The sequence below is a fragment of the Ovis aries genome, chromosome 15 (genome assembly GCF_016772045.2).
Source record: "Ovis aries strain OAR_USU_Benz2616 breed Rambouillet chromosome 15, ARS-UI_Ramb_v3.0, whole genome shotgun sequence".
In the NCBI taxonomy this organism is placed as follows: domain Eukaryota; kingdom Metazoa; phylum Chordata; class Mammalia; order Artiodactyla; family Bovidae; genus Ovis; species Ovis aries.
In genome coordinates this window covers 1,513,760-1,541,394 of record NC_056068.1, presented here as the reverse complement: position 1 = coordinate 1,541,394, position 27,635 = coordinate 1,513,760, and the positions used below count along the sequence as shown (strand labels likewise).

Below are 27,635 nucleotides of genomic sequence, written 5' to 3'. Positions count from 1 at the left end.
TAGAAGCTCATTAGGCTTTGGGATTAAGTAATTCACTAATTAAGTAAATAGCTGCTTTTATCATAGTCTGTCTACAATGTAAAATGGGAAAGTATTTAAGGAAAGCACTTCCCTGAGAGAATCAGAGAGACACAGTTCTTGTATAATTATATAGAGTTTTAAAATTAGATAATGACATCAAATTTGGGGCAATATGCAAATCTGACAAAACCCTTTGAATTATATGAGTGGTAGTAAAACAGCTAAAGTGAAGCACATGGATGTAGAAGGACTTTCTTTGTTTTTTAAGAATGAAACATTTTTCCATATCTAGATATGATTTTTAAAATTGATCTATATAATATTGTATCTTGTATTGTTTCAGTATGTAATACTTGAGAGTGTCAATTTTTAAGGGCACCATAATATCGCCAACAGGTTTATTACTATTTAATTTCTTTTCCATTTTTTTCCTTCATCATAAATAGCAATCAGTTAATGCCCTGAAGCAGGAAGACTGCACAGCCATTGTGATTGTAACCAAGCCTGGCAGTGTACCTACAGTTTTTCTTTTTCATAGATTCTCAGATTATTTGGAATATAAAGGTATTTCTGTCAAAACTCTGTCATATAAGTGGGCTCCATGGATGAAGTAGGTGTTTCATAAAATATGCTCTTTTTTATATTTATAGCATAGATTTATGATTTCTGAATGTATCTTTTTCAAAAAAAAAAGTATTTCTGTATATTTTCTTTAGAATTTATAGAATATAATGGATAAAGACAGGTTTGTCAAAAGAGCCATTCTTAGAATATTCATTAAAGAGATGATGTTAAAGTTTCTAAGGATGTGAAAAATGTGCATATTTATAGTTGGAGGAGTTTTATGGTGCCATAGAAATATTATGGAACTTTAAAATGATTAAAGATCATAGGGTGAATCTAATGCTAAATAAGTGGTAATAGTAATAGATGTATAATACAGAATCTTCCATACAGTGTTTTTTCCCTGCATATATTCATAATAGCCATTTGAGTGACAGCTAAAACATCCTTCATTTTTATATTTCTGGAATATATTGTGACAACCTGAGCTTCCAAAAGTACATCCATTTTCTCACTTGATGTCATTTTACTTGATAAAGAATTTTAATAAGTTACCCAAAGTTAAATAACAATAGCACATGATCTTGTATGGGTTCAGGCTCATTCTTGGTCTCCACTTTCCTCCATGTCTCACAGAATTTAATTAACTGTCTGGTATTTGATTTTTTATGGGAGCCAGTCACTATCTCTGAAATTATGTCAAGGGGTATCCAGGAATTGGCTCGAAAGTCAATTAATTACACAGAGGTCTCTGAAGATTTGAAGTCATTCAAGTAAGAAAAAAATATATCATGTATAACTGACTTACTTTTTTGTACAGCAGAAACTCCAATTTTAAAAAAGACCATATCAGAGACCATATAAATGAAAAGAAAAAAATTAATATCTACTACATATCAAGCATACATATATGAACATATTTTCCCCCACAGCCCTTTGATGTTGGTTATCTTCATCTGGACAGACGATGTTGTTGAAATTCAAGTCAAATAACAGAGAAATGACAGAACTAGAATAGAAGCCTATTATTGTATAATTACCAAATCCATATTCATTTCACTATGCTATCTTATTTCTCTCCAAAGAAGCCAAGAGTCCTAGTTAGATAGACACGTTAAGAAAAAAAAAAAAATCCCATATTTATCTTACCTACGATTCCATGTTTTGAAAAATTAAATCACATAATTTGCAATCATACTCATCTCTCAGACTTTTTGTTAGTCTTCCAATCTAATGACCTATTAAGGGTTTTTTTTTTTCACTTTTGCAATAGTTCTAGTTCATATCAGATTTAATACTGCTCCAAATATGATGTTGCCTCTAGCACTATCATTTTGCTCTCAAAAGACATGAACATCAGGGAAATGGGTTGAAACATCACAGCGTGCCTCTCCCTTCCTGGGGAACTCTAAGCCTCTCATGGTACACCCTACGTAATTCACTCCAGCTGATGAAAATTAACAAGTCAATGCTCTTCCATAAATTACTTTGCTCTGAATCAGTATTCAATTTATTGGAGCTCTAATAAAATAGGCTGACTAAAGAGCACACAATTTTGTCCCCCTTACACAGCTAATGTTGGCTTAATCCTTAAATGGATCTTAAATTGAATTCAGTGAATGCTCCAGTATATCAGACAGTTGGTAATGTCTTGTGAGACATGAGAAAAGGATCAGCCAGAACTGAACTTGACTTTAATACAAGACCATGTTCTATTATTGTTTAACTTTGGGTATTTCTCCCCTAGGAGGAGGACAGAGGAGAACTAACCAGCTCCAGGACCAAGGTAAGAGGGGAGATTTCTTTCAAAAGAATGGGTTCCATTTATTTGAAGGAAACCCCTCCCCCACCTATTTTTAATCCTCTTTTCTTTATACATTTATATTTTTTAACTTAACAGGATTAAGAAACCAGCTTGACACCTGTGCATAATAGTTATTTGAATACCCACATACAAATGTAATAGCAGAATAGAAAAACCTTCACACATCTTATCAGTTACATGCTAAGGTTTTTTATCATCATTAAACATCAGTGCCAGTCTTCTATTAAGGATTAGATTCTTATATAGGTCTTAGGAAATTGTCATCAGCTTGGAATTTTATTACATGTAAAATATGAATGGTAACTGGCAATCAAACCAAAATGGATAATAAGGTTGCAAAAATTTTGGTAAAATCCAAAGTGTTTCTAAAGAAAATATATTATTAAGAAAGTTTTTACTTTAAATAAGCAGCTGATGTAATTTAAATGATATATAATTATAAGTATGGTCAGGTTAGACTTGGTGTGAAGTAATACATATTAGTGAAATTTTAAGGTACCTTTTGAAAGCTGTGGTTAGAAAAACCTAAGAGGAAAGGAAGGCAATATTGCTTCAACCAGTATTTCTCCATGTTTATAGAAGCACTTACCAGGCCTCTTGTATTACTATTAATGATTTCCAGTGTTACTTCTCATGTTTTATGTTATTATCCATAAACATGACATCAGTATTTTCTGAATTTAATACCGTATTTCAAATTGGCCCCTCCATAGGGGAGAAGTGCAAAGTGAGAAACAAGTGAAATTCAAAGTCAGAATTTATAAAACATCCAGAATTTGAGATATTTGAAGAAGTCTTATGGATTATGGAGGGATCAGCTCCCAGATTCCATCCAGTAATATTTTTTGTGACTCAAACAGATTTTAAGAAAGCTCTAGGATCATATAACTAAGACACTTGTGGATCAAGAAGGACATTTTAGAAAAAAAAAAAAAGAAATGTGCAGAAAGAATGAGAATTCAAGCAGTGAGTTGCTAGTAAATAATCATCTTTCAGAAGCAGTTTTTTCTTTGTTACAGATATATTTAGAATCTTGACATCAGCTTAAAATTGGATTTTGGAGGTTTTAGTGAAACAAAGTCATTTCAGAAGGATATATTATTGTTAGAGATTGTTGCCTTCTGAAAAGGAACCATACTAGTCATGTAATATTTGATTTTGTACCAACATTTATGTAGATTAATGATATTGCCTTGTCGTGCTAAGTCGCTTCAGTCACGTATGACTCTCTCAATACTATGGACTGTAGCCCACCAGCCTCCTCTGTCCGTGGAATAATCCAGGCAAGAGTAGTGGAGTGGGTTGTGATGCCCTCCTCCAGAGAGCCTTCCTGACCCAGGTGATCGAACCCAAGTCTCCTGTGGCACACACATTATAGGCAGATCCTTTACCACTGAGCCAATGGGGAAGCCCAATGATATTGCAATGGTCACCAAATCCAGAAACCTAATTACTGAACTTTTAGCAGATAAAGCATTTTGTCAGATAGAACTTAACTTTGGCTTTCTCACTCACTGACTCTCTTAGTGAAAAGTATAGGATATATTTAAGGTACATTATTTATTCCTAATGTATTTATTCCTGAATTTTATCATGCCAGATACATGGATTGCTTAAGCAAAAAAAAAAAAAAAAGTCACAATATTTTTAGTGAAGTATTGATGTGTTAGAATTTGACACCACACAGACATTAGTTATGTCAGGCAGATCTGTTATATACTTTGAATTCTTATAAAATATATCATGATAATCTCATTCTAAGAAAGAATTGGTGGTTCTGCAGTGATTTCTAGTTCTTTTGGATAACCTGAAATTGAGATAAAACATCATTTTTTCTTTTTTTAGTTTCTCAGTAAAGTGAAAGTACTAATCTCATGTTACCTGCATTCAATTTATTAAATATATTAAGACTAGATGGTGAAAGTGCCCAAACTGGTAATTTAAAAAATATCTGACCCCTGATGAGAAGCTAATAGCTAAAAGACTGTGTGATATTGTTCTAGTATTAACATTAATAGGAGCAATGGTAGGTAAGATTATTTTAATAATTTTAACTTTCTTCCTATTTAAATTTTAATAAAAATAAATATTTAAAAAAGTATATGTTTCTGTTTTGAAATATGATTGTATGCCCTGTCGCTCTCAAAAATAAGAGCTTTGTATTTCACTTAGGATGGCATAAGCTTATAATATTCACAGGCAAATGTATTTAGAAATCCAAGTCTTCAGTTCTTTTCAGAGAATAATGGAAAAGCCACACACTCTCCTAGTTATGAGCCCTCTTTGAATGGCAAGTTCAGATAGCTTCTTTTCAAGAGCCTATTTTTACCAAACAATTTCCTTTTTCTGTTTGTGCTATTCTCCCACCTAATCAAAATCTGAGTCAAAACTTAAAGATAGATGAAACAAGATCACTTAAAAGACACTTTAAGCTATATATTTTAAGTTATATTTAAAGGCTGTGCATGCATGCTCTGTCACTTCAGTCATGTCAAACTCTGCGACCCTCTGGACTGTCAGTTGCCTGGCTCCTCTGTACATGGGATTCTCCAGGCAAGAATACTGGAGCAGGTTGTCATGCCTTCCTCCAGGGGATCTTTCTGACCCAGGAATCAAACCAACAATTCATATTTCCTGTATTGGCTGGCCATTCTTTACCACTAGAATCACCTAGGAAGCTAGTCTATTACTAAAAAACAAACCTTAAATGAAAGAGAAAAATTAAAACTTTAATATTTTCTTTCAAGAACTTGATAGGAAATTTAAAGCATTTGTATATAAAGATTAAGTAGATGTATTTAGTGAATTAAATACATATTTATATGTACAACAAAATAAATCTTAATCAAGCTAAACCAAATACAGTTGACATTTAAAATCTATTTATGATAAATGAAATTTTTAATTTCTGAAATATGCTGAATTATATTGCTCTAAGTAGAAAAAAATATTTTAAAGGTAGTATGTTTTATTTGCTACACTAAAATAGATTAGAACCGAACTATAGAAATACTAGTATTTGTGATTTTTATCTTTGAGTTGCATTGAAAGTATCAGATTTCCCTTGATATTCACAAACAAACTTTGATTTTATCTTTTAGTATTTTTTTTTTTTTGGGCGACACAAACTGAACTGGTGATCCCTTTATTTTAAGTATCTATAATATGGAATACCTTTTTAGATTATTTTGTTTATACAATGGACAAAAGTTCTAGAGTCAGTAATTTCATATGTTCCTCTTGCCAATACTTAACAGACAGTTTTAAAGACTTTTGCTTTATTTTATTTTGTTTTAAAACATTCATATCAAGTCTTCTCAAAATTTATCAGGTTCCATAGTTGAAAGATTCTCTTTCATTGTATAACACACTATGCTTTCATTTGAGTGGTTGCTTGAAAACTAGCACCTTAAGTCAATTCATTGAGATATCATCCCACATTTAGTTATTGCATGCCTATTCTATTTCTTGCCCTGCACTGGGACTGAAAATGTTATAAAGTATTACAAGACACAGCTGCTGCTTTCCAAGGAGAAAAAATATATACAGCTAACATTGTAATGAAAAGTTAAACTCAGAGCAAATTTGATTCTACATAATATATAGATAATTTAAAGAAGAAGGTAATTAGAATATCTGGGAAAGACCTAATAAAATACATTCAGATGTACCAGTTGAATGAATAAGTCAATGAGTGATTACTAGAAAATTATAAGAAATTTAGAAAAGCTAAGAGAGAAAAAAAGGAATTGCTGGTGAACTTTCTATCATGAGACTGGAATTGATTCTGAATAAAATATATTTGTGACTATAAGAAAATAAGACTGGCTAGAGGAAGAGAAGTTCTGTTTGGTGAACTAGTGCTTAAGAGGCTGGGCTTCTGTGTTAGAGATACCCAGGGTCCCATTTTCATTTGCCATTTACTAGCTATGTGGATTCAATGAGGATTCAGTTAAAATACACATAACTTGACACAGAGTCTGGCTTAATAAAATTATATTGTAAAGGTATATGTAAATTGAATTGTTAGAAAGCCATTAATACCAGAAAAATTAGAATAGTATTTTAGAGACAATCAGGAATCACTGAAGGTTTTTGACAAAGAGCTACATATGAGCAGAAAAGCAAAGTTATTTTGACTGTGAGCATCTGAGAAGGGACTGAATCAGTGGATCTTGTCTCAGGTGATAACAGTTTTGATAAGGTGGTATAAATGTAATAGAAATGAAAATAGGAGATATTTTCAGAAAAAACAGTTCTTAACGGATGATTGACTATGGGAAAGGAGAGGAAACCAGAATTCAAAGATGAGACTGAGTTTTTGTGACCATCTAATTCATTATACTGATGCTTCATTATGATGCTGTTTCATTATGAAACTCAAGATTACATATTATAAAAGATCAGCAACTTAAATCATTAAGAACATTGTATCAAAATAAACATATCCAATTTTAACCTTAGGAGAAAGTAAATGTTACCATCAAATGAAATCAAATCATTATTTAGGTTGTTAGTATTGTTTTTTAAAGAAAGTCATCTACTGTACTTTCTTCTAGGAAGGATCAGGTCAGTTGACAAGATTATTTGCCTTTTAAGATTAATCTCAGCTCAAGGAGTGTTTAGAGAGAACAGATGTTGCCAGCTTAATAGGGCAAGGCATATGAGTCAAAGCTTAACCAAAAGGTAACCCCTACCAAGCATGAAAAACTTCTCAGGAAAAAGGAAAGTTTCCTTAGAGAGCCATAGGAAGGATGAGTAAATAGTTTAACTTCACAGGATGACAGGAAGCAAAGATACCACAGTACTGTGGGAAAGAGCACTGGACTAGAAGGCAGAAGACCTGTGTTCCAGCTGGGCTTTGTTGAGCAAGTCACCTAACTTTCATTAGACCCCAGTGACCACATCTATAAAATGAGAAAGTTGGAGACAACCTCTAAATCACATTTTGACTCAAATATTATAGGATTCTAGTTCTTTAAACAATCAATAAAAGCTTTTCAGAACTGGCAAAGGATGGAAGAAGGAAACATGGTCAGGGTACATGGAATGGAATAGTTTAGAATTCTGGAAGGTGTGTAAAGAGAGTAAAGAGAATGGTCTAGGAGATGAAAGTATTTAAAGTTGGGGATGGGACAGGGTCCACATAGAAAATGACAGTCCAGACAAAGCATCTTTGTGAAAGACCTAGTATTTTTGAAGTTTTACTTTAGAATGATGATAATCACAACTTCAAAAAGTGAATGATAACCAGAGGTAACTTGAAGCACTTAATCTAGATAGTTATAATCTCATCTTGAAATGAAATCCTCTTTTGTACAATTTTATCATGGATAGTGATAACAATGGGCTTCCCTGGTGGCTCAGAGGTTAAGCATTTGCCTGGAATGCAGGAGATCTGGGTTCAATCCCTGGGTCAGAAAGATCCCCTGGAGAAGGACATGGCAACCCACTCCAGTACTCTTGCCTGGAAAATCCCATGGAGGGAGAATCCCTTGGAGGGAGGAGCCTGGTAGGCTACAGTCCATGGGGTCGCAAAGAGTCAGACACTACTGAGCGAGTTCACTTCACTTCAATGATAACAATGGGGTGGCCTAGGGTGGGGACTTTATCTCATATAATCTCAAACTGCACACTCAAAAGGCCACCAAAAATAAAATAAAATTTACATTATTTAATATGATTACATTTTCTAGATATTATGTAAGGATAAATAAAAGTATGTTTTGATGACATTTATTTTAAATTTTTATTGATTTAACATGTATTCCTTTTAAAAAAAAAACCATATATGATATGTTTTCAGAATGATTACAAATGGAGTTAATATCTTGGAAATTCACTTCTGCCAAATCATAGTCTGAAAACCTCTTCTCTATTAAAATTCTGGAGCCAATATGGGTCACAGAAATTTTTTACTTATCTTTAATAAGCATACTTGAAAAGTCATTAATTAATTTTAAAATAGGTTTATTAGAATTGTCAGAGAGAGTTAGACACCCTTCCTCTACCCTAGCCAGGCTAAGAATTAAATTGATATGAAACAGATTACAGGAGAAAATAAAACAAAAGTTTAATAACATGTATACAGGGAGAGACCCAAGAAAACTGAGTAACTCACCAAATGGCCCAAACCCTCGCCTTAAATGCCATCTTCAGCTAATGACAAAAGAGATTGTTGAGGGTAGTGATTTGGTACCTCAAATGGGGGAAACACAATTCACATCGAGATGGAAAAGCAAATATTTGGGAAACAAATGCTTGAGCTATGGGGATAGAGTGGGATGCTGAGTATATTGTGATCTCTAGTTTTCCCAACACACCTAGCCCATATTCTCTGGTGTTAGTTCTAGTCCTATAAAAGGCCTTCTACCTAAATTATCAAGGCAGCTAGCAAGGTCAAAATTTCTTCCTGAGCCTTTCAAGGCTTGATTGTTTTCAATTTGAAATTATTTGCATGCCAGAAATATTTGGCAGCAACAGATTTTGTTCACCTATAGTCTTGTCTTTGAAGTTTCTTCTAGAGGTTTCATAGTCTGGAATTTGACTTGATACGTTGCTTTATAGTGCATCAAATCAGCCGCATAGTCTGACAACAAATCAGTTTATTTCAGGAGGCCATGATGCAGGTGGGCTCTCAAAGTTAAGGCTATATGGTGCAAACAATCAGGTAGGAGTTATTTGTGTGGAGGCAAAAAAAAAAAAAAAAAAGGTTAATGATTGGAGTAAATTATAAACCCAGTATCTGAGTCCTGAGAGCTGCCAGTCAAGATTTCTAGATATCAGGACTAAAGCATGTTTTGCAGTATGAAATGTTTTCAATGATGTCATTAGGTATTCAGGTAAATTTTCTGAGAATCTTACACAGCAATAGTCAAGAAGTTTGTCTAAATATAGGCAATTATTGTGATTGCTCAAGTTTATATCAAGTTGTTCAGCTTCAGTTTGCAGGGCATCAGGAAAAGGGCAGCGTTTATTCTCAATGATTCCAAGTTAAAAGAAGAAGCAGAAGAAAAACTGAAAACACTAAGCTTTTTTTTCCTCTAAAAATTACCCTTACTTCTATCAAAGAAAATAAAATTAAGACCAATTTAGCATTGAAACATGTATAATATCATATATTAAACAAGTCACCAGCCCAGGTTCAATGCATGATACTGGATGCTTAAGGCTGGTGCACTGCGACGACCCAGAGGGATTGTACGGGGAGGGAGGAGGGAAGGGGGTTCAGGATGGGGAATACGTGTATACGTGTGCTGGATACATGTTGATGTATGGCAAAACCAATACAATATTGTAAAGTAAAAAAAAAAAAAAGACTAATTTGTTTTCAAAATTAATTTAGTGCCATTAAATTTGCCCTGGTTATTTACCTAAGTCCAGCAAAAATGATAATTGATCTACTTTGCTGGAATTTTTCAAAAGAATCTCCAGATTAAATTTTTAAATGCTTCTCATACCATGAAACCATGCCAATGACTTGCTATCAGATTTACCTGTAATATATATAAATTTGGGTGAATTCTTCTCATTTTGAAAGAGAAAGTGAAAGTCGCTCAGTTGTGTCCGACTCTTTGAGACCCCACGGACTACAGTCCATGGAATTCTCCAGGCCAGAATGCTGGAGTGGGTAGCCTTTCCCTTCTCCAGGGGATCTTCCCAATCCAGTGATCGAACCCAGGTCTCCCACATTGTAAGCAAATTCTTTACCAGTTAAGCCACAAGGTCTCCAAAATATCCTGAATTTCTTGTGCCTTCCAGGAAATAACCTTCCTTACTTAACTGGTAAGGCTTCTAGGAACCATATAAGAAAAGTACCAGGGTATTTTTCCAAAGGGTTTTATGGCTCCATACAGTCGATCTTAATTCCTTCAAGCTGTCTGGTTGTATCTGATTCTATGGACATTTTTAAATATGGCATTCTAGTCAAAGCCTTGATAATATAACCAATTGTTTCCAATTGTCTTCTAATACAAGAAGCACAAATTCATAGTGAAAGTATGTAAATAAATATATTGCCATGAAAATAAAAATACTCATAAGAGTTTCTAAATTCTGAGGGGATCAGGTAGGAAGAAAAAGATGTTTCAATTCTATTTACATAGGTACAATTTGCCAAATTGCTATAAGTCATAGTTAATAGAAGAGGAAATATTTCTTTGTATCTGGAAAGCAATGATGAAAAGGCCAGTAATATTTCAGATAAAAAGTTATAAAAATTATAAATCATATTCATCAGTTCATTCAGTTCCATATAATTAATTCTTATTGATCTTGATCTTTTATTAACAGTTTTATGAAGCCATTAAGTTTTTCATTAGAATTCTATAATTTCTTACCAGTTTAGTGTCATGATCTAAAAGTTATCACAAACTTGTATTTGTCCAAAAATCATTTCTATTAGCATCTTCATTTTCTTTTTTTTTTTTTTAAATTTTAGTTTTTTATTTTTTAAATTTTAAAATCTTTAATTCTTACATGCATTCCCAAACATGAACCCCCCTCCCACCTCCCTCCCCATAACAACTTTCTGGGTCATCCCCATGCACCAGCCCCAAGCATGCTGCATCCTACGTCAGACATAGACTGGCGATTCAATTCACATGATAGTATACATGTTAGAATGTCATTCTCCCACTCCCTCTGAGTCCAAAAGTCCGTTATACACATCTGTGTCTCTTTCCCTGTCTTGCATACAGGGTCGTCATTGCCATCTTCCTAAATTCCATATATATGTGTTAGTATACTGTATTGGTGTTTTTCTTTCTGGCTTACTTCACTCTGTATCTAAGAGCATTTTAGTAAAACAAAAACTATGAATGACAAAAACTTAAAATCACATGGTTAAAGATCTAATTGCAATGCAATTGACATGGAAATTTGTCTATTTCTGTGACATGCAACATTTTAAGATAATAACTAGAAATATGACTGATAACATACCAGGACACATCTGAATTTTAGGAATTTCATATAACCTCTAGAACACCTGTATTAATAGCATTTACCCACACAATACACCTAAGAAGATTTATCATTGCTCATTTAACAATGATTTCCATATAATTTAATGTACCATGTTTTTTAATTTAATATATCTTTGAGCTGTTTCAGGGGCCTTATGAAACATCTCAAAGTTAAGTAGAGGCTCAAAGGGACTTTATTTAGAATTTTGATTTGGGAGACGGTCAAAGTTTTCAAAATGTTTTAAATCACTTGGTCAGATACAACTACAGGTCACTGTAAAGCAATACTTATTCACTTAACCAAAGTGACAATAAAAGATTTCAAAGGCAAATACATAAATATACAAATATTCCAAGAAAACTTTAACTCTTAATAAGACTCCCTTACAGCATAATTTTTTTCAATGTGATCCATGACACATTTTAATAAACCCAAATATCTTTAGTTCTCTGTAATAAGAAAACAAAAAATAGACTTTGATTTATTTAACAATTAATGTTTTGGTATTTTATCTTCTCTGGAAATGATCTAAACATTCAGGAATTCCCATCATTTAACTTAGCAAAACTCTAAAGCTTCAAGTTGCCAAAACAAATTTGAGGAAACTATTTTTAAGTATCTATGCCATAAAACATAATTATTATTAAAGATTTCACCTAAAAACTTTTGTTTCATTTAAACTTATTTAATTACTTGTGAAAATTTTATCATACAAATTTATCAGTTTTTGCTGACAAATTTTGTAACAGAGATAGCTGAATGTGTTTAACTTGTGGTAAACCTAGTAGCCAAACTTTATTTTGGGGGGCTTCAAAATCACTGCAGATGGTGACTGCAACCATGAAATTAAAAGATGCTTACTCCTTGGAAGAAAAGTTATGACCAACCTAGATAGTATGTTGAAAAGCAGAGATATTACTTTACCAATAAAAGTCCATCTAGTCAAGGCTATGGTTTTCCAGTAGTCATGTATGGATGTCAGAGTTGGACTATAAAGAAAGCCGAGCACCAAAGAATTGATGCTTTTGAACTGTCATGTTGGAGAAGACTCTTGAGAGTCCCTTGGACTGCAAGGAGATCCAACCAGTCCATCCTAAAGGAGATCAGTCCTGGGTGTTCATTGGAAGGACTGATGCTAAAGTTGAAACTCCAATACTTTGACCACCTCATGCAAAGAGTTGACTTATTGGGAAAGACCCTGATGCTGGGAGGGATTGGGGGCAGGAGGAGAAGCGGACGACAGAGGATGAGATGGCTGGATGGCATCACCGACTGCATGGACGTGAGTCTGAGTGAACTCCAGGAGATGGTGATGGACAGGGAGGCCTGGCATGCTGTGATTCATGGGGTTGCAAAGAGTCGGACACCACTGAGTAAATGAACTGAACTGAAACCTAGTGGAATATAAGCTTTACAATTAAAGCTGGTATCTCTTGAGATAGGCCTATTTAATTAAACCAACAAGCTTAAACTTGCTTTTACTTACTAAAGATTAATCCTATATCAGGTACACTGGAAAACATTTGGGTTAGTTTCTACTACATTTAGAAATATTTAATTCATAAGCACTTATTCTTAAGGCAATTAAAGAGAGCTCTTCTGCAAATTAATTTTGATAATATCATTTGGAGATAGGAAAATGCTATATCAATAATGCACATATATAAACATAAACACAACCAGAACTCTCATAGCTTTCACTGTAAAACCTGTCATGAATCAGGTATATCACAAACTCACTAGTTTATAAATAAAAATTGGAAAAAAAATTGTATATGCTCAGATTTTTAAGGCTTTTTACTATTTGTGGAAAAAACTTATATACTTGTCCTTGATAAATCTTTAAGGAGGATGTGAATTAGATTTCCTGTGAGGGAGCACTTCCACATACCAGTTCACTCTTGGGGTAAAATCTTCCATTATTGCTTCTTTTAGCCCCTAAATATCAGCCCTCAGTTTCTGGGTTTCCATCTCATACTATGTGGTCTCAGCACTATCAGCTTCCTTTATTCAATTAACACTCCCTAAACGATGGGTTTACCTGCCCCATCTTACAAAACCAGGCAAGGGAAGACAAAATCCTCATCCCTACAATATAATCAAGGAAAAAAATGCAATCATCTTACATAAAGTCCACTCAAATACACAATTTTTTAATAAACTTCCATCTCAGTTCTATCAGTTCTGTAACTTTAGTTTCCACTAAAATGCCATCAACAAGTCCCAGTTTTACAAGGAGTCCCAGAAACTTTTTATCCCCCAGCCATTTGGTTCATTCCTATACAAAGGTTCTGATGACCCCAGTAAGGGGTAGACCCAATGGACCAAGGCTCTTTCGTCAATATTTAACTTGATTAATTGGCCTAACTGTTGCCCCCAAACAGCTGCAGGTTTCTCAGTGTGTAATCTTTTCCTTTCAGCTTTTAAAATGTATATAAACTGAAGTAATTAGAGTAGACTTGTTTGGGATCTTTACTGTTGGAGAGAACCAATATAGGGTCCTTTGGGCTCACACAATCTTAGGTAGTGCTGTATTATAAAACCTTTGTTTTGATCCTACAAATGCTCATTTTATTTATCCCAATTCTTAATAACCATCTAAAGATTTTCATCCAGCTTTGATTAATCCCATGACTCTTCCCTTTCTGATTCCTCTTTATTCCCACTTTCATTATTTGTTTTATTTAAGTTATTATTGAACAACTGTTTAGAATTTTTTTGGGGGGGGAAGAGTCTCTTTTCCTTCCATTTGCTTATTAATAAACAATGTTTTTATTAGCACCTGTAAGACCCATTTAGAATATGAATTTAATAAGGCTTCCTGAAAAGATTTTCTTTTATTTTTAAAACTAAAAGACTTTTTAAGGTTAGCTGTTATATTTCTTTGCATCCAGCTTTTAATTTGGTCTTTCCATAGATACTAGTAATACAACTATCTATGATGAGAGCTTTGCAAATATTGACCAATTTAGAAGCTTTTCCAATTCGAAAGATCCATCATCTGGCCATTGATGTTATTGTCATTTGTTGTTCAGTTGCTAAGTCGTGTCCACCTCTTTGCAATCCGATGGACTATAGCATGCCAGGCTCTTTTATCTCCACTGTCTCCCAGAGTTTGCTCAAATTCATGTGCATTGAGTTGATGCTTCTATCTAACCACCTCATCCTCTGCTGCTACCTTCTCCTTTTGCTTCAATCTTTCCCAATGAGTCAGCTCTTCTCATGAAGTGGCCAAAGTATTGGAGCTTTAGCTTCAGCAACAGTCCTTCCAATGAATATTCAGGATAGATTACCTTTATGATTATCTAATTTGATATCTTTGCAATCCAAGGGGATTTCAAGAGTCTTCTCCAAGCACCACAACTTGAAAACATCAATTCTTGGTGCTCAACCTTCTTTATGGTCCAACTCTCACATTTGTACATGACTACTGGAAAAACCATAGTTTTGAGTATACGGACCTTTGTCAGCAAAGTGATGTCTCTACTTTTTAATATGCTGTCTCTGTTTATCATATCTTTCCTTCCAAGGAGCAAGCATCTTTTAATTTCATGGCTGCAGTAACTTTCCTCAGTGATCTTTGAGCCCAAGAAAATAATATCTGCCACTGCATCTACTTTTTCCCCTTCTATTTCCCATGAAGTGATGGGACTGAATGCCATGATCTTAGTTTTTTGAATGTTGAGTCTCAAGCCAGCATTTTCACTTTCCTCTTTCACCCTCATCAAGAGCTCTTTAGTGCCTCTTAATTTTCTGCCATTAGAATGATACTATCTGCATATCTGAGAATGTTGTTATTCTTCTCACAATCATGATTCCAGCTTGTGATTCATCCAGCCCAGAATTTCACATGATGTACTCCACATATAAGTTAAATATGCAGGGTGACAATATACAACCTTGTCATGCATCTTTCCCAATTTTGAATCAGTCGGTTGTTCCATATGAGGCTCTAACTGTTGCTTCTGAACTGCATTCAGATTTTTCAGGAGACAGGTAAGGTGGTCTGGTACTCCCATCTGTTTAAGAGTTTTCCACAGTTTACTGTGATCCACACAAAGGCTTTAGCACAGTCAATGTAGCAGAAGTAGATGTTTTTCTGGAACTCCCTTGCTTTCTTCATGATCCAATAAATGTTGGTAATTTGATCTCTGGTCCCTTTGCATTTTCTAAATCCAGCTTGAACACCTGGAATTTCTTAGTTCACATGCTGTTGAAGCCTAGTTTGAAGAATTTTGAACATAACCTTGCTAGCATGTGAAATGAGAACAACTCTATGGTAGTTTGAACATTCTTTTGCATTGCTATATTGAGGGGTGGAATGAAAACTGACCTCTTCCAGTTCTGGGACCACTGCTGAGTTTTCCAAATTATTGACATATTGAGTGTAGCACTTTAAGTCACCAGGTTTTAGGATTTTAAATAGCTCAGCTGGAATTCCTTCATCTCTACTCTTCATACCTTGTAAGTCAATTCAGTCATGTCCGACTCTTTCCAACCTCATATACTATAACCCGCCAGGGTCCTCTGTCCATGGGATTCTCCAGGCAAGAATATTGGAATAAGTTGCCATGCCCTTCTCCAGGGGATCTTCCTGACCCAGGGATCAAATTTGCATCTCTTATGTCTCCTGCAATGACAGGGGGTTTCTTCACCATTAGCACCACCTGGAAAGCCCTTCACCTCTACTAGCTTTGTTCATAGCATTGCTCCCTGAGGCCCACTTGACTTCACACTCCAGGATGCCCAATTCTAGGTGAGACTACACCATTGTGGTTATCCGGGTCATTTAGACCTTTTTTGTATAGTTCTTCTGTGTATTCTTGCCACATCTTCTTAATCTCTTTTGCTTCTGCTAGCTCCTTACTATTTCTGTCCTTTATTGTGCCCATCCTTACATGAAGTGTTCCCCTGATATCTCTGATTTTCTTGAGGAGATCTCTAGTCTTTCTCATTCTATTGTTTAACTCTGTTTCTTTGCATTTTTAAAAAGGCCTTCTTGTCTCTCCTTGCTATTCTCTGGAACTCTGCATTTAGTTGGGTATATCGTTCCCTTTTTCCCTTGCCTTTTGTTTCTATTCTTTTCTCAGCTATTTGCTTAGCCTTCTAAACAACCACTTTTTCTTCTTGCATTTCTTTTTCCTAGGGATGGTTTTGGTCATTTCCTCCTATACAGTGTTATGAAACTCCATCCATCATTCTTCAAGCACTGTGTCTACCAGATCCAATCTCTTGAATCTATTTGTCATCTCCACTGTATAATCATAAGGGATTTTATTTAATTCATGCCTGAATGACCTAGTGGCTTTCCCTACTTTCTTCAATTTAAGCCTAATTTTGCAATAAGGAGCTCATAATCTGACACAAGGTCAACTCCAGGTCTTGTTTTTGCTGACTGTATAGAGCTTCTCCATCTTGAACATAATCAATCTGATTTCTGTATTGACAATCTGGTGATGTTCATGTGTGGAGTCATCTCCTGGATTGTTGGAAAAGGGTGTTTGCTATGACCAGCATGTTCTCTTGACAGAATTCTGTTAGCCTTTGTCCTGCTTCATTATGTAATCCAAGGCTAAATTTGCCTGTTATTCTGGGTATATCTCTTGACTTCCTACTTTTGCATTCCAATCCCATATGTTGAAAAGGACATCTTTTTTTTTTTTTTTTTTGCGTTATTTCTAGAGAGTGTTGTAGATCACTACAAAAACTGGTCAACTTCAGCTTCTTCAGCATCACTGGTTGGCACTTAAACTTGGATTACTGTGATGTTGAATCGTTTGCCTTGGAAACAAACAGAGATCATTCTGTCCTTTTTAAGACTGTGCCCAAGTACTGCATTTCTAACTCTTTCATTGACTATGAGGGTACTCCATTTCTTCTAAGGAATTCTTGACCACAGTAGTAGATATAATGGTCATCTTAGTTAAATTCACCCATCCCCATCTATTTTAGTTCGCTAATTTGTAAGGTGTCAATGTTCACTCTTGCCATCTCTTACTTGACCGTGTCCAATTTACCTTGATTCATGGACATAACATTCCAGGTTCCTATGCAATATTGTTCTTTACAGCATCGGACTTCACTTTTACCACCAGACAAATCCACAACAGAGTGTCATTTCCACTTTGGCCCAACCACTTCATTCTTTCTGGAGCTATTAATAATGCTCTCTTCTCTTCCCTAGTAGCCTATCGGACACTTTCCAACTCGAGGGGCTCATCTTTGGTGTCATATCTTTTTGCCTTTTCATACTGTTCATAAGGTTTGCATGGCAATAATTCTGTAGTAGTTTGTCATTCTCTTCTCTAGAGGACCACATTTTGTCAGAACTCTTCACTATGACCATCTAGGGTAGCCCTGCATGATATGGCTCACAGATACATTGAGTTATGCAAGCCCTTTCACCATGAAAAGACTGTGATCCATGAAGGAGGACTGCTGATGAGTAGGAATTTAATAGTGATTTAAACCAATAAGTCAATTTATAGAAAGACCCTGAATTAACTTTCTAGACATGGTATCATGGACACAAGTGTCCTGAAATAAAGCCATGGATGATTTAGTTCCCATGTTCCATGACTCTCAAAATAGCCAAAAAAGTTTGAGAAGAAACTCAAACTTATAGACTGGACCCCTTATGACAAAGCTCCCTGTGAGAGCTTGCAAAGAGACTGCTCAGAATTTCAGCCTATTTAAGTGGCTGCTAAGTGAACACTGGTATGAGTACCTTTTGGATGGCAAAAACCAGAGAGATTTTTCTCATTAATATATAAACCAAACCCTCAAGACATAGAACAAGACAAAAGGAAAACTTAATCACACCAATGGCTTTCTCCTTAAAAAAAAAAATGACACAAAAGACAAAGACAAGGAAAATCAGTGACCATTTCTGGGGAAAAATGATCAACAAACCAAGGGTAGTACTTTATGAATCTTTAAACCAAGAGTCACAAAGTCCAAGAAGCTAGCCTCACAAGTATTTTCTCCCGTTAATCTAATTTTAGAAAAGAGAAAAACTCTTACCAACCTCTTTTCCAACAGACCCTGCAGCCAGAGATTTATGAGACTAGCCCACATGGTAACAAATAATACCTTGTGCTGGCTTTTGTCAGGTGCCCCAGGGTTTCTTAACTGCAGCAGTTTTATGGGGAGTAGTGTTCAGCCAATAAAGTTGAATCCTATCTGTTGGGGAGGAATAAATTTTCCTTTACCCTTATAGGTTCTTCTGACTAGTCTAAAAATTAAATTGACATGAGACAGATTAACAGGAGAAAATCAAACAAAAGTTTAATAACATGTATACATGGCAGAGACTCAAGGAAATTTAGTAACTAGCTAAAGTGGCCCAAATCCTCACATTAAATACCATCTTCAGCAAAAGACGAGAAAGTGATGTTGTGGGTAAAGGTTTGGAACTTCAAAGGGGAGGAAGGCAATTCACATAGAGATAAAAAAGCAAATGTTTGGGAACCAAATGTTTGCAGGGCCAGGCAGAGACAATGGGATACAAAATAGACCCTGATCTCTAAGAGTTTCTCCCATGATACCTACCTAGCCAATATTCTTTGCAGATATCCCTGGTGGTAACTCTATTCCTGTAACAGAGGAATACTATCTCAATTCTTAAGGGAGTTAGCAAGAAGATCAAAGTTTCTTCTTGAGTCTTTTGGGCCATGATTATTTTCATCTTGAAATAATCCACATGCCAGATATATTTTGGTGTGGCAGATCTTGTTTCCATGCAGTTCCCTAAAACTGTCTGAGTTTTGCACGTTTGTGCATTTTTCCTGAGGAAGTATACATGCTTTCATTGACTTCTAAAACAAGTCTATGACCAAAAGAGGGAAAAAAATTCTAGTCTGCAACCTAAACCTGACAAAAATCAAGAAATCAAGCTGAATAAAATATTTGTAAAGATTACATTTTAAAACCTCAATATTAAAATACAATGTTTTTGTTGTTTATCACAATCTCTAGCTAGTGTGCTACCTAAACTAGTGGCAGATATCCTCACAAAAAATAATAGTGTTCTTTCTAAGAATCACATTCTTGGGGCCTAGTTCTCAAATAGGGATTAATCACTCAAATCCCAAAGAACACAATTTAGAGACAATTCTTGGAATCTAGCCAAGTGTTAACTCTATTTGTTCATTCTTTTTCATTCAATTGAAATATGAAATACAAACATTTCTATCAGCTCAGTTTAATCACTCAGTCATGTCCGACTCTTTGCGATCCCATGAATCACAGCACTCCAGGCCTCCATGTCCATCCTCAACTCCGGGAGTTTACACAAACCCATGTCCATCAAGTCGATGATGCTATCCAGCCATCTTATCCTCTGTCGTCCGCTTCTCCTCCTGCCCCCCAATCCCTCCCAGCATCAGGGTATTTTCCAATGAGTCAACTCTTCGCATGAGGTGGCCAAAGTTTCAGCTTCAACATTAGTCTTTCCAGTGAACACCCAGGACTGATCTCTTTTAGGATGGACTGGTTGGATCTCCTTGCAGTCCAAGGGATTCTCAAGAGTCTTCTCCAACACCACAGTTCAAAAGCATCAATTCTTCAGCACTCAGCTTACTTCACAGTCCAACTCTCACATCCATACATGACCACAGGGAAAACCGTAGCCTTGAGTAGACTGACCTTTGTTGGCAAAGTAATGTCTCTGCTTTTTAATATGCTATCTAGGTTGGTCATAACTTTCCTTCCAAGGAGTAAGTGTCTTTTAATTTCATGGCTGCAGTCACCATCTGCAGTGATTTTGGAGCCCAGAAAAATAAAGTCTGACACTGTTTCCCCATCTATTTCCCATGAAGTGATGGGACTAGATGCCATGATCTTAGTTTTCTGAATGCTGAGTTTTAAGCCAACTTTTTCTCTCTCCTCTTTCACTTTCAAGAGCCTTTTTAGTTCCTCTTCACTTTCTGCCATAAGGGTGGGGTCATCTGCATATCTGAGGTTATTGATATTTCTCCTGGCAATCTTGATTCCAGCTTGTGCTTCTTCCAGCCCCGCGTTTCTCATGATGTACATTTCTATATATATAACTTAATTACATATATGTCATCCAAACTCCAAAATAAAGACAAGAAATCCCTCATTATGAAAGTGGTTTTCAAATGCTCACTATAAATCTTGCTGGGTCTGAATTGTCTTTTCACATTAAATAATTTTCCCTCTGAATTTTGATATTAAATTATTGATCAATAGTGCCACTTTTTTTTCTCTTTTTCTTTTCCTTTCTTTTTTTTTTAATTTTACATTATTTTCCTTTGCAATACTGTATTGGTTTGCCATACATCAACATGAATCTGCCACGGGTGTACATGAGTTCCCAATCCTGAACACCCCTCCCACCTCCCTCCCCATACCAATTCTCTGGGTCATCCCAGTGCACCAGCCCCAAGCATCCTGCATCAAACCTAGACTGGTGATTTGTTTCTTACATGATATTATACATGTTTCAATGCCATTCTCCCAAATCATCCCACACTCTCCTTCTCCCACAGAGTCCAAAAGTCTGTGCTATACATCTGTGTCTCTTTTGCTGTCTCACATACAGGGCTATCGTTACCATCTTTCTAAATTCCATATATATGTGTTAGTATACTGTATTGGTGTTTTTCTTTCTGGCTTACTTCACTCTTTATAATCAGCTCCAGTTTCTTGCACCTCATTAGAACTGATTCAAATGTATTCTTTTCAATGGCTGAGTAATACTCCATTGTGCATATGTACCACAGCTTTCTTATCCATTCATCTGCTGATGGACATCTACACAATGGATAGCACATTGGACTTCCAATAGTGCCACTTTAAGCAAACCTTAACTTTCATCACATAAGCAAACTGGAGTGAAACCTTAATATTTTTTCTAAAAATGTCTGTATATACATATAGAACAACTTGGCCCAAATCCTTCCTTTGGAAATGAGCACACAAACCCAATAAAGCAAAAAAAGGCTTGTGCTTATTTACTGGAAGGAAAAATTTGAGGGGAAAAATAGTAAGAGCATAGCTACAAGTTAAACTGAAAACAGTGGAACATTGATAAATGCTAAGAATTAGCTAGTCTTCCAGGCCTACATAGCAGATAAAGGGTAGAACTGTGAAACAAATATCTTTCCATGTATCAGATTTATTTAGTTATTTGATAGCCTATTGATTTTTATTCACTTTCTATATTTCTTTAAGTAATAAAATAGTTATTTTTATCAGTTAGTTATTAACTGACTATATACAAAGTTCTGGAATTTGTTGTAAATTCTCAGTTTTCCTGCTAATTTCCTCTAGCTACCTTTATGTAAGGGTGGGGAGTGAACGGGAGGACATGATTAAACCACAAAAGTAAAATCCTCTGTGACATTTGCTCCTGTCTACCTATTTCATCTTCCATATGGGATGAACTTTCATGTACATAACACTTGTTAAAATACTGAGAATGCAGCCATTTAAATATCAGAATGACTAGTCTATACAGAGTTGGTCATTATTTATAATTTATGAAATTACTATTTTCCTATTAGAGTGGCCCTGGAAAAACTTCTGCATATATTTACCTGCTACACAACAAAATTTAAATCAGATGAGTTTTCCAATCTGCAATTATAGCATGATTTCAAAAAGAAGGATAGAAAAAGTATGTTGTATAATGGAAGTTTTTTTTTTTAATTCCCTTTTTTAAAATCTCTGAAAAAACTTTTTTCTTAGCATTTAATACTCATTTGAAAAAGAACATAGCTTCCAACCATATAACCTTTTTCTAAAAACAAAGCTATATATGTGTGTATAGCTTTATAATATATAAATATAATTTATAATATATATATATATATATGGCCAATTTAGCAGGACTCAAGTTTACTCACAATCACCTTCATTTAATCTGTCGTAAGGGAAAAAATTCACCTTGTCTATGTAATTTTTGCGAAACAGCAAGGCTTCTCTCTAGGCCACTGAGAGTTCCATTAACCTCCGGAGGATACTGTCTGTTGGGTAGACTCACACCTCTCTGACAGACCTGCTCCCCTCAAATAAGGTAGAACCTTTGTAGAAGCCAAATGTGTCACATGTTCTCCATCCAGCCTTGACTAGAGACACAAAACCAAGTGAGCCAAAGCAAACCATACTATCAAAACAATGAATGCTTTCCTGAGATCCTTAAGAAAAATTTCTAAGTTCTAACTTCCTTAATCTTTCTTGATCCAAAATAGAATATATATTTTAATTTGCATGAAACAATTCTAATATGCATATTATAAAATAATTAAGAGAATAGTTTTGTTTGTTCTTTACTAAAATGTCACTTTTCATTGAAGAAAATTTTGAATGAGTGGGAAAGCACAAAGAACAATATGCAAGCCAAATCAATCATAATCCTACCACCTACAGATAGTGACTTTCATTAACATCTATATATACAAATAAACAGAATTTAAATAAATATTTAATATATATATATACATACATACAAGCATTATATATCTTTTCTAAAACTAAGATCACAATGAATATACAATTTGTTTCTTTTATTCACTCAACATTAAGCATTTCCTTTGTCATTAAAATCCTATAATGATTGTTAAACATTCAGTCATATGGATTATTGGTGCTTATCATTGCTATCCTCTAGGGAGCTTTCTAAAAATGTATACACGCTGCCCCTACGTCAGAAGATTCTGATACAGCAAGTTAGTCCTAGCATCTGTATTTGTAATAAATGGTTCTAACATTTAAATCAAGATTGAAAACCATTGTTGTACACTAAATCTACTTAATTCTCCCTTTTGGTTGGGCAAGTAAGTTGCTTTCAATGTTTTGTTATATAAACATGCTATAACATTTATCATATTACTTTGTCAACATCATTAATTTATTTCTTAGGGTTGATTCCTCAAAGGGGAATTGTTATTAATAATTTGCAAGGGTAATAACTGGATTTTTTTGTTTTATAAAACCATATTATTTTCTTTCTATTCTATTTCAGTGTATTCTAATTTCAGGACAATATTAAATCCTTGGCTATATTAAATATTATCCTTACTTTTATATTTTCTAATATTAAGAGCAAGAAATTTGCATTTCTTTGACTCACATTAGTTTAATTCCAAGTAAGAGTAAGTCATTTTTATATCATTTGTACTTCTTCCTGCATAAACTATCTACCAATGTCTTTTGCAGATTTTAAAGGATTTTCTAAGGTATTTTACACAATGTCTTGTTGAGTCACATAATATTAAATTTTACTAGGAGTATGAAAACACTTTGTAGCATCATTCAGGTAAATATTCTGGATATTGTATCACCTGATATTTAAATTTTATAGAGAATTAAGTATGAAGAGAAGACTCAAGTTAAAAGAGTACAGGCCTAAGACTAAGGAAACTTTTTCATGTGCATATAATCAATGAATCCTTCTTCATAAGGATAATAAAGCATTAGCAAAATTACACAGTAGTTTAGACAAAAAAAATCCATTAAGCCCATATATTTTCGATATCAGAAACAATAATGAAGTATTCATCCTACTAAGTAAAATGTAATTACTTTTTCTTTAACTAGACTAAATATAATATTGCCCACTATTTATTTTAGAAATTATATATACCCTAAATTTCTTATGTACAAACAATAACTATATCTAAAGCTTGTATATCGGTCATTGATGATAATATTCTCAAATCCAGGAAACCATGAGTACTTTATTAAACAAATCTTTCAAGTTTTCCCTATATGAATGTTAATATCTCACTAACAGAAAAAAAAGCTATAAGAATTATGGTCTAGAAGTAAATACAATGAGTAAGGCATAAAGTAAGCATAAAAGAATATCTAAATCTATATAGATTAATAATAAATTACTTATGGGAGGATAGAGAGGAAAATATAAATATCTTAGCCTGAATTAAGCCTGCTTTCAACAAGAAAATCTTAATTTGCATTAAATTAATTTATACAAAATTAGTAAATGGAAGAAGTTTAAATCTATTAGTTCCCATTCTATAGCTTTTGTTTAGTTAACAAAAATGGGCCCCAGAGGCTTGGGCAATGAGAGATAGATTTCATAATCTCAAACTCAATTGAGCAACAATTCAGGAATAAAAACCTTTGAAATTTTTCCAGAGTTCCTGGAATTTGACTGGGTGAACATTTTTGTTTCAACCCTGAATTGTGTTCCCCATCATCTCACCACAATGAAAAACCTATTTGGAGAGGGATTTTCTTACCTAGGATTCCGCTAAGTCATAAAAGGACAAGGCAAATAAGTATCTTACATAGCTCCTGTTGTAGTCTATAAACGGTCATGGTCAACATACCTGGGCTCTCAAATGTGGTTTACATCTCTAGCAAAAAAATGTGATCAGTTGTTGTTTCTTCCTCTCTTTCCGTTTTTAAAAAGCAATTTATTTCATTTGTTTATTCTATAGAAGCTGCATTTAATAGAATGAAGGGAATAATTAATGTAAAAAATAACCCCCAATATTTTTCTTTTTTCTTATCTGCTTGGCAGATCACTATTGCAACTTCTCTAATGCTTAATCAAGACAAGAATATTCTCATCATCAATTTTAGTTTGTTGACATAGATTTCAAAACCTATGTCTGAAATGTATGAAGGGAATTTCAAAGCAATAGTAAAATGTGCTGCAGCAAGGATCTGCTTTCTCTCTCCTTTATTTTCTTGACTCCTTCTGAGTTCCTTAGGCTTGCTTGTAATTATGTCTTTAGTGTTCCTTTCCCTTTTTACCTGGATAGAAAATGGTTTTTAATCTAATCTAGAAAACTGAGTAAAGTAACTTTAGGTGTGTGCATGCTCAGTTGTGTCCAACTCTTTGTGACCCCAGGGACTATAGACCATCATAAGTAACTTTATGTATATTTTTAAAGTCAGTTTAAAAGTCAGTTAATGATTCGTATTAATAATATGTAAAAGTGATGCATTCCATAAAGTAGAACAGATGTTCAAATGGTCCTTACAGGTGTGCTTTGTGCTGTATTATAAATAGCAGTCTAAGGAAACCTTTAGACCTAAACTGATTACACAAAGAAATTACATCTTTAGACAGACAATTACAGAAAATAGCAAGCCTTTTTAAAAGGCAAAGAAATCTTGAAATCCTAAAGTGAAAGTGAAAGTGAAAATGAAGTCGTGTCCAACTCTCTGGAACCCCATGGACTGTAGCTTACCAGGCTCCTCCATCCCTGGGATTCTTCAGGCAAGAGTACTAGAGTGGGTTGCCATTTCCTTCTCCAGGGGATCTTCCTGAACCAGGGGTCAAATCCAGGTCTCCTGCATTGTAGGCAGATGCTTTACCATCTGAGCCATCAAGGAAGTCCTCAAAATCCTAAAGATTGTCCCTAAATATTCATTACAAAGTGCCTTCATTTACAGAAAGTACATTTTACATGTGATAGTATTAAGTGAATTCTATTGAGGAACCAAAGGAAAATGTGGATTAATTGTGAACTGGGCAGTGACTTAACCTACTGGTCAAGAGTGTTATATTGACTAATATAGATATACATACGTGCACATATATGGATAGCAGTGTGAAACTGAGCTGTTTTTACATGGCCTATTAGATGTTATTAGAAAGACAATGTCTTAGAATAACTTTGTAGGAAGCTTTATTCCAAACAATTTTCTCAACATAAAGCTTTTTTTCCTTATCCATTTTTTAATTTTGCTTTTTTGTTTTCTATTGTGCTGTGAAACTGTTTTTGGATATGGCTAATAACCCTGTTAAATAACCCTCTCATGAAATGATTACAGTTTTATCAAAGGAGTGGTCTAAACCAACATATAAAATAATTGGTATAGCACTTTACTGAAAAAGAATCTGATAGAAATGTTTAAGACTAAAATAAAATGGATTATAAAAACAATTTTATCCAAAATAGAAAACTTTTGTTAGTTTCAATTCATTGAAAGACAAATTTAGTTTCTGTGGAAAATAAATTAAACAATTCTTTTCTCCTAACAGCATTTTTAAAAAAAATAGATGTCTCTAGCCGCACTGAGTTTTCATTTATTCCTACATTTCAGTCTGGTCCTTTTGCTGATTAAACTGATAACTTTTCACTTCAAGAAGTGTATTACTTATTTTATACCACTAGCATTGGACTTACTTCAGAGTGTGGGAACAGCTAACTATTTAATTAGCATTTAGTAAATGGCAATCTAACTCTTAGAAAGTGTTCATCCTCTCAAAGTTTGTGGTTTACTCATGGGAAATATTTACTCTCCAAGTGGATCAGACCATTACAACACTAGAAAATGGACATAATTTACCTGAAATATTACAAACACATTTTAAGAGAATAAATATTTTAATAGGCTGATTTGTGGTGAAACAAACAATGCATTTTATTAATCAACTAAATGATATTTCACTTGCAAATCAATGTTCAAATGCTATCCATTAACATGAGGTTGTTTTATTTTATTATTAATTAAGTATAATAATAAATTAAGTATTAAATATAATTATTCATTTGTCATTAATCAATCACCAAACTGGGCAATTATCAAACAGAATGGCACAAACTGAACCCAAAATCTCTCGGTATATAAGCCACTCACTAGATTTAACAGACATTTCATTAAATGCTGGGAAAACTTTTTTAAAAAGTTAATGGTTCTATTAAAACCTGTACCTTGAAAGCAAGAAAGAAACCAAGTACAGGGGAAGCAAAACCCATGACACATTTTTTTAATCCTCTTAGAGAATAATTAGAATATGCCACCCTTATCCCCTGTAGAGATACACACGAGGGAACTCTAATCTAGTGTTTGTTTGCCCATATCACATGCAGCATATTTTCCTGGGGTTTAATTATATAATTTAAACAATCAAGTTGGATGTATGATCCTATTTTCTAAATAGCATCTAGTGACTTTAAAAATCAACACAGAATTCAAATATAATTTCCCTGAGAGCTGCTACTACCGTTCTTTTGACCATCATCCTATGACTTCCAGATCAGAAAACTGAACCAATACAAATAATAAAAGGAATAATAATTAAGCCATACTCTTTGTTAGGAAGTCAGTACACAAAAATTAGTTGCAGAATTGTTGATTTGTTTGTGCAATTATGTTTTTCCTTCTTGGAATGTATTTTCATTTTTTTTCCTGTTTGTCATTGACATTCTAGAAGCAAGGGAATTCAAGACACAATCGTTCTCAATTACTAGTAAATTTAAGTTTATTACTGTTTTGCAAAAATAAAAAAATCATGTAATTGGTTGATGTT

The 27,635-nt window shown here is 34.3% G+C and overlaps 1 protein-coding gene across 9 annotated transcripts in view; it reads left to right on the top strand.

The window, feature by feature from the left end:
• Window positions 1-27,635, top strand: part of GRIA4 (glutamate ionotropic receptor AMPA type subunit 4) — a 668,265-nt gene that overhangs the window by 625,066 nt on the left and 15,564 nt on the right. For 2 of the 9 annotated variants that reach the window (XM_060399632.1, XM_060399630.1), the window contains one exon: window positions 2,333-27,629. The exons of 6 other annotated variants lie outside the window; for them this stretch is intronic. In XM_060399632.1, coding sequence (XP_060255615.1) covers window positions 2,333-2,354 — 22 coding nt within the window. In that variant the 3' untranslated portion in view covers window positions 2,355-27,629. Of the gene's footprint in view, window positions 1-2,332; window positions 27,630-27,635 lie in introns of those variants that run through there. One more of the 9 variants, XM_060399631.1, reaches the window with a different exon arrangement.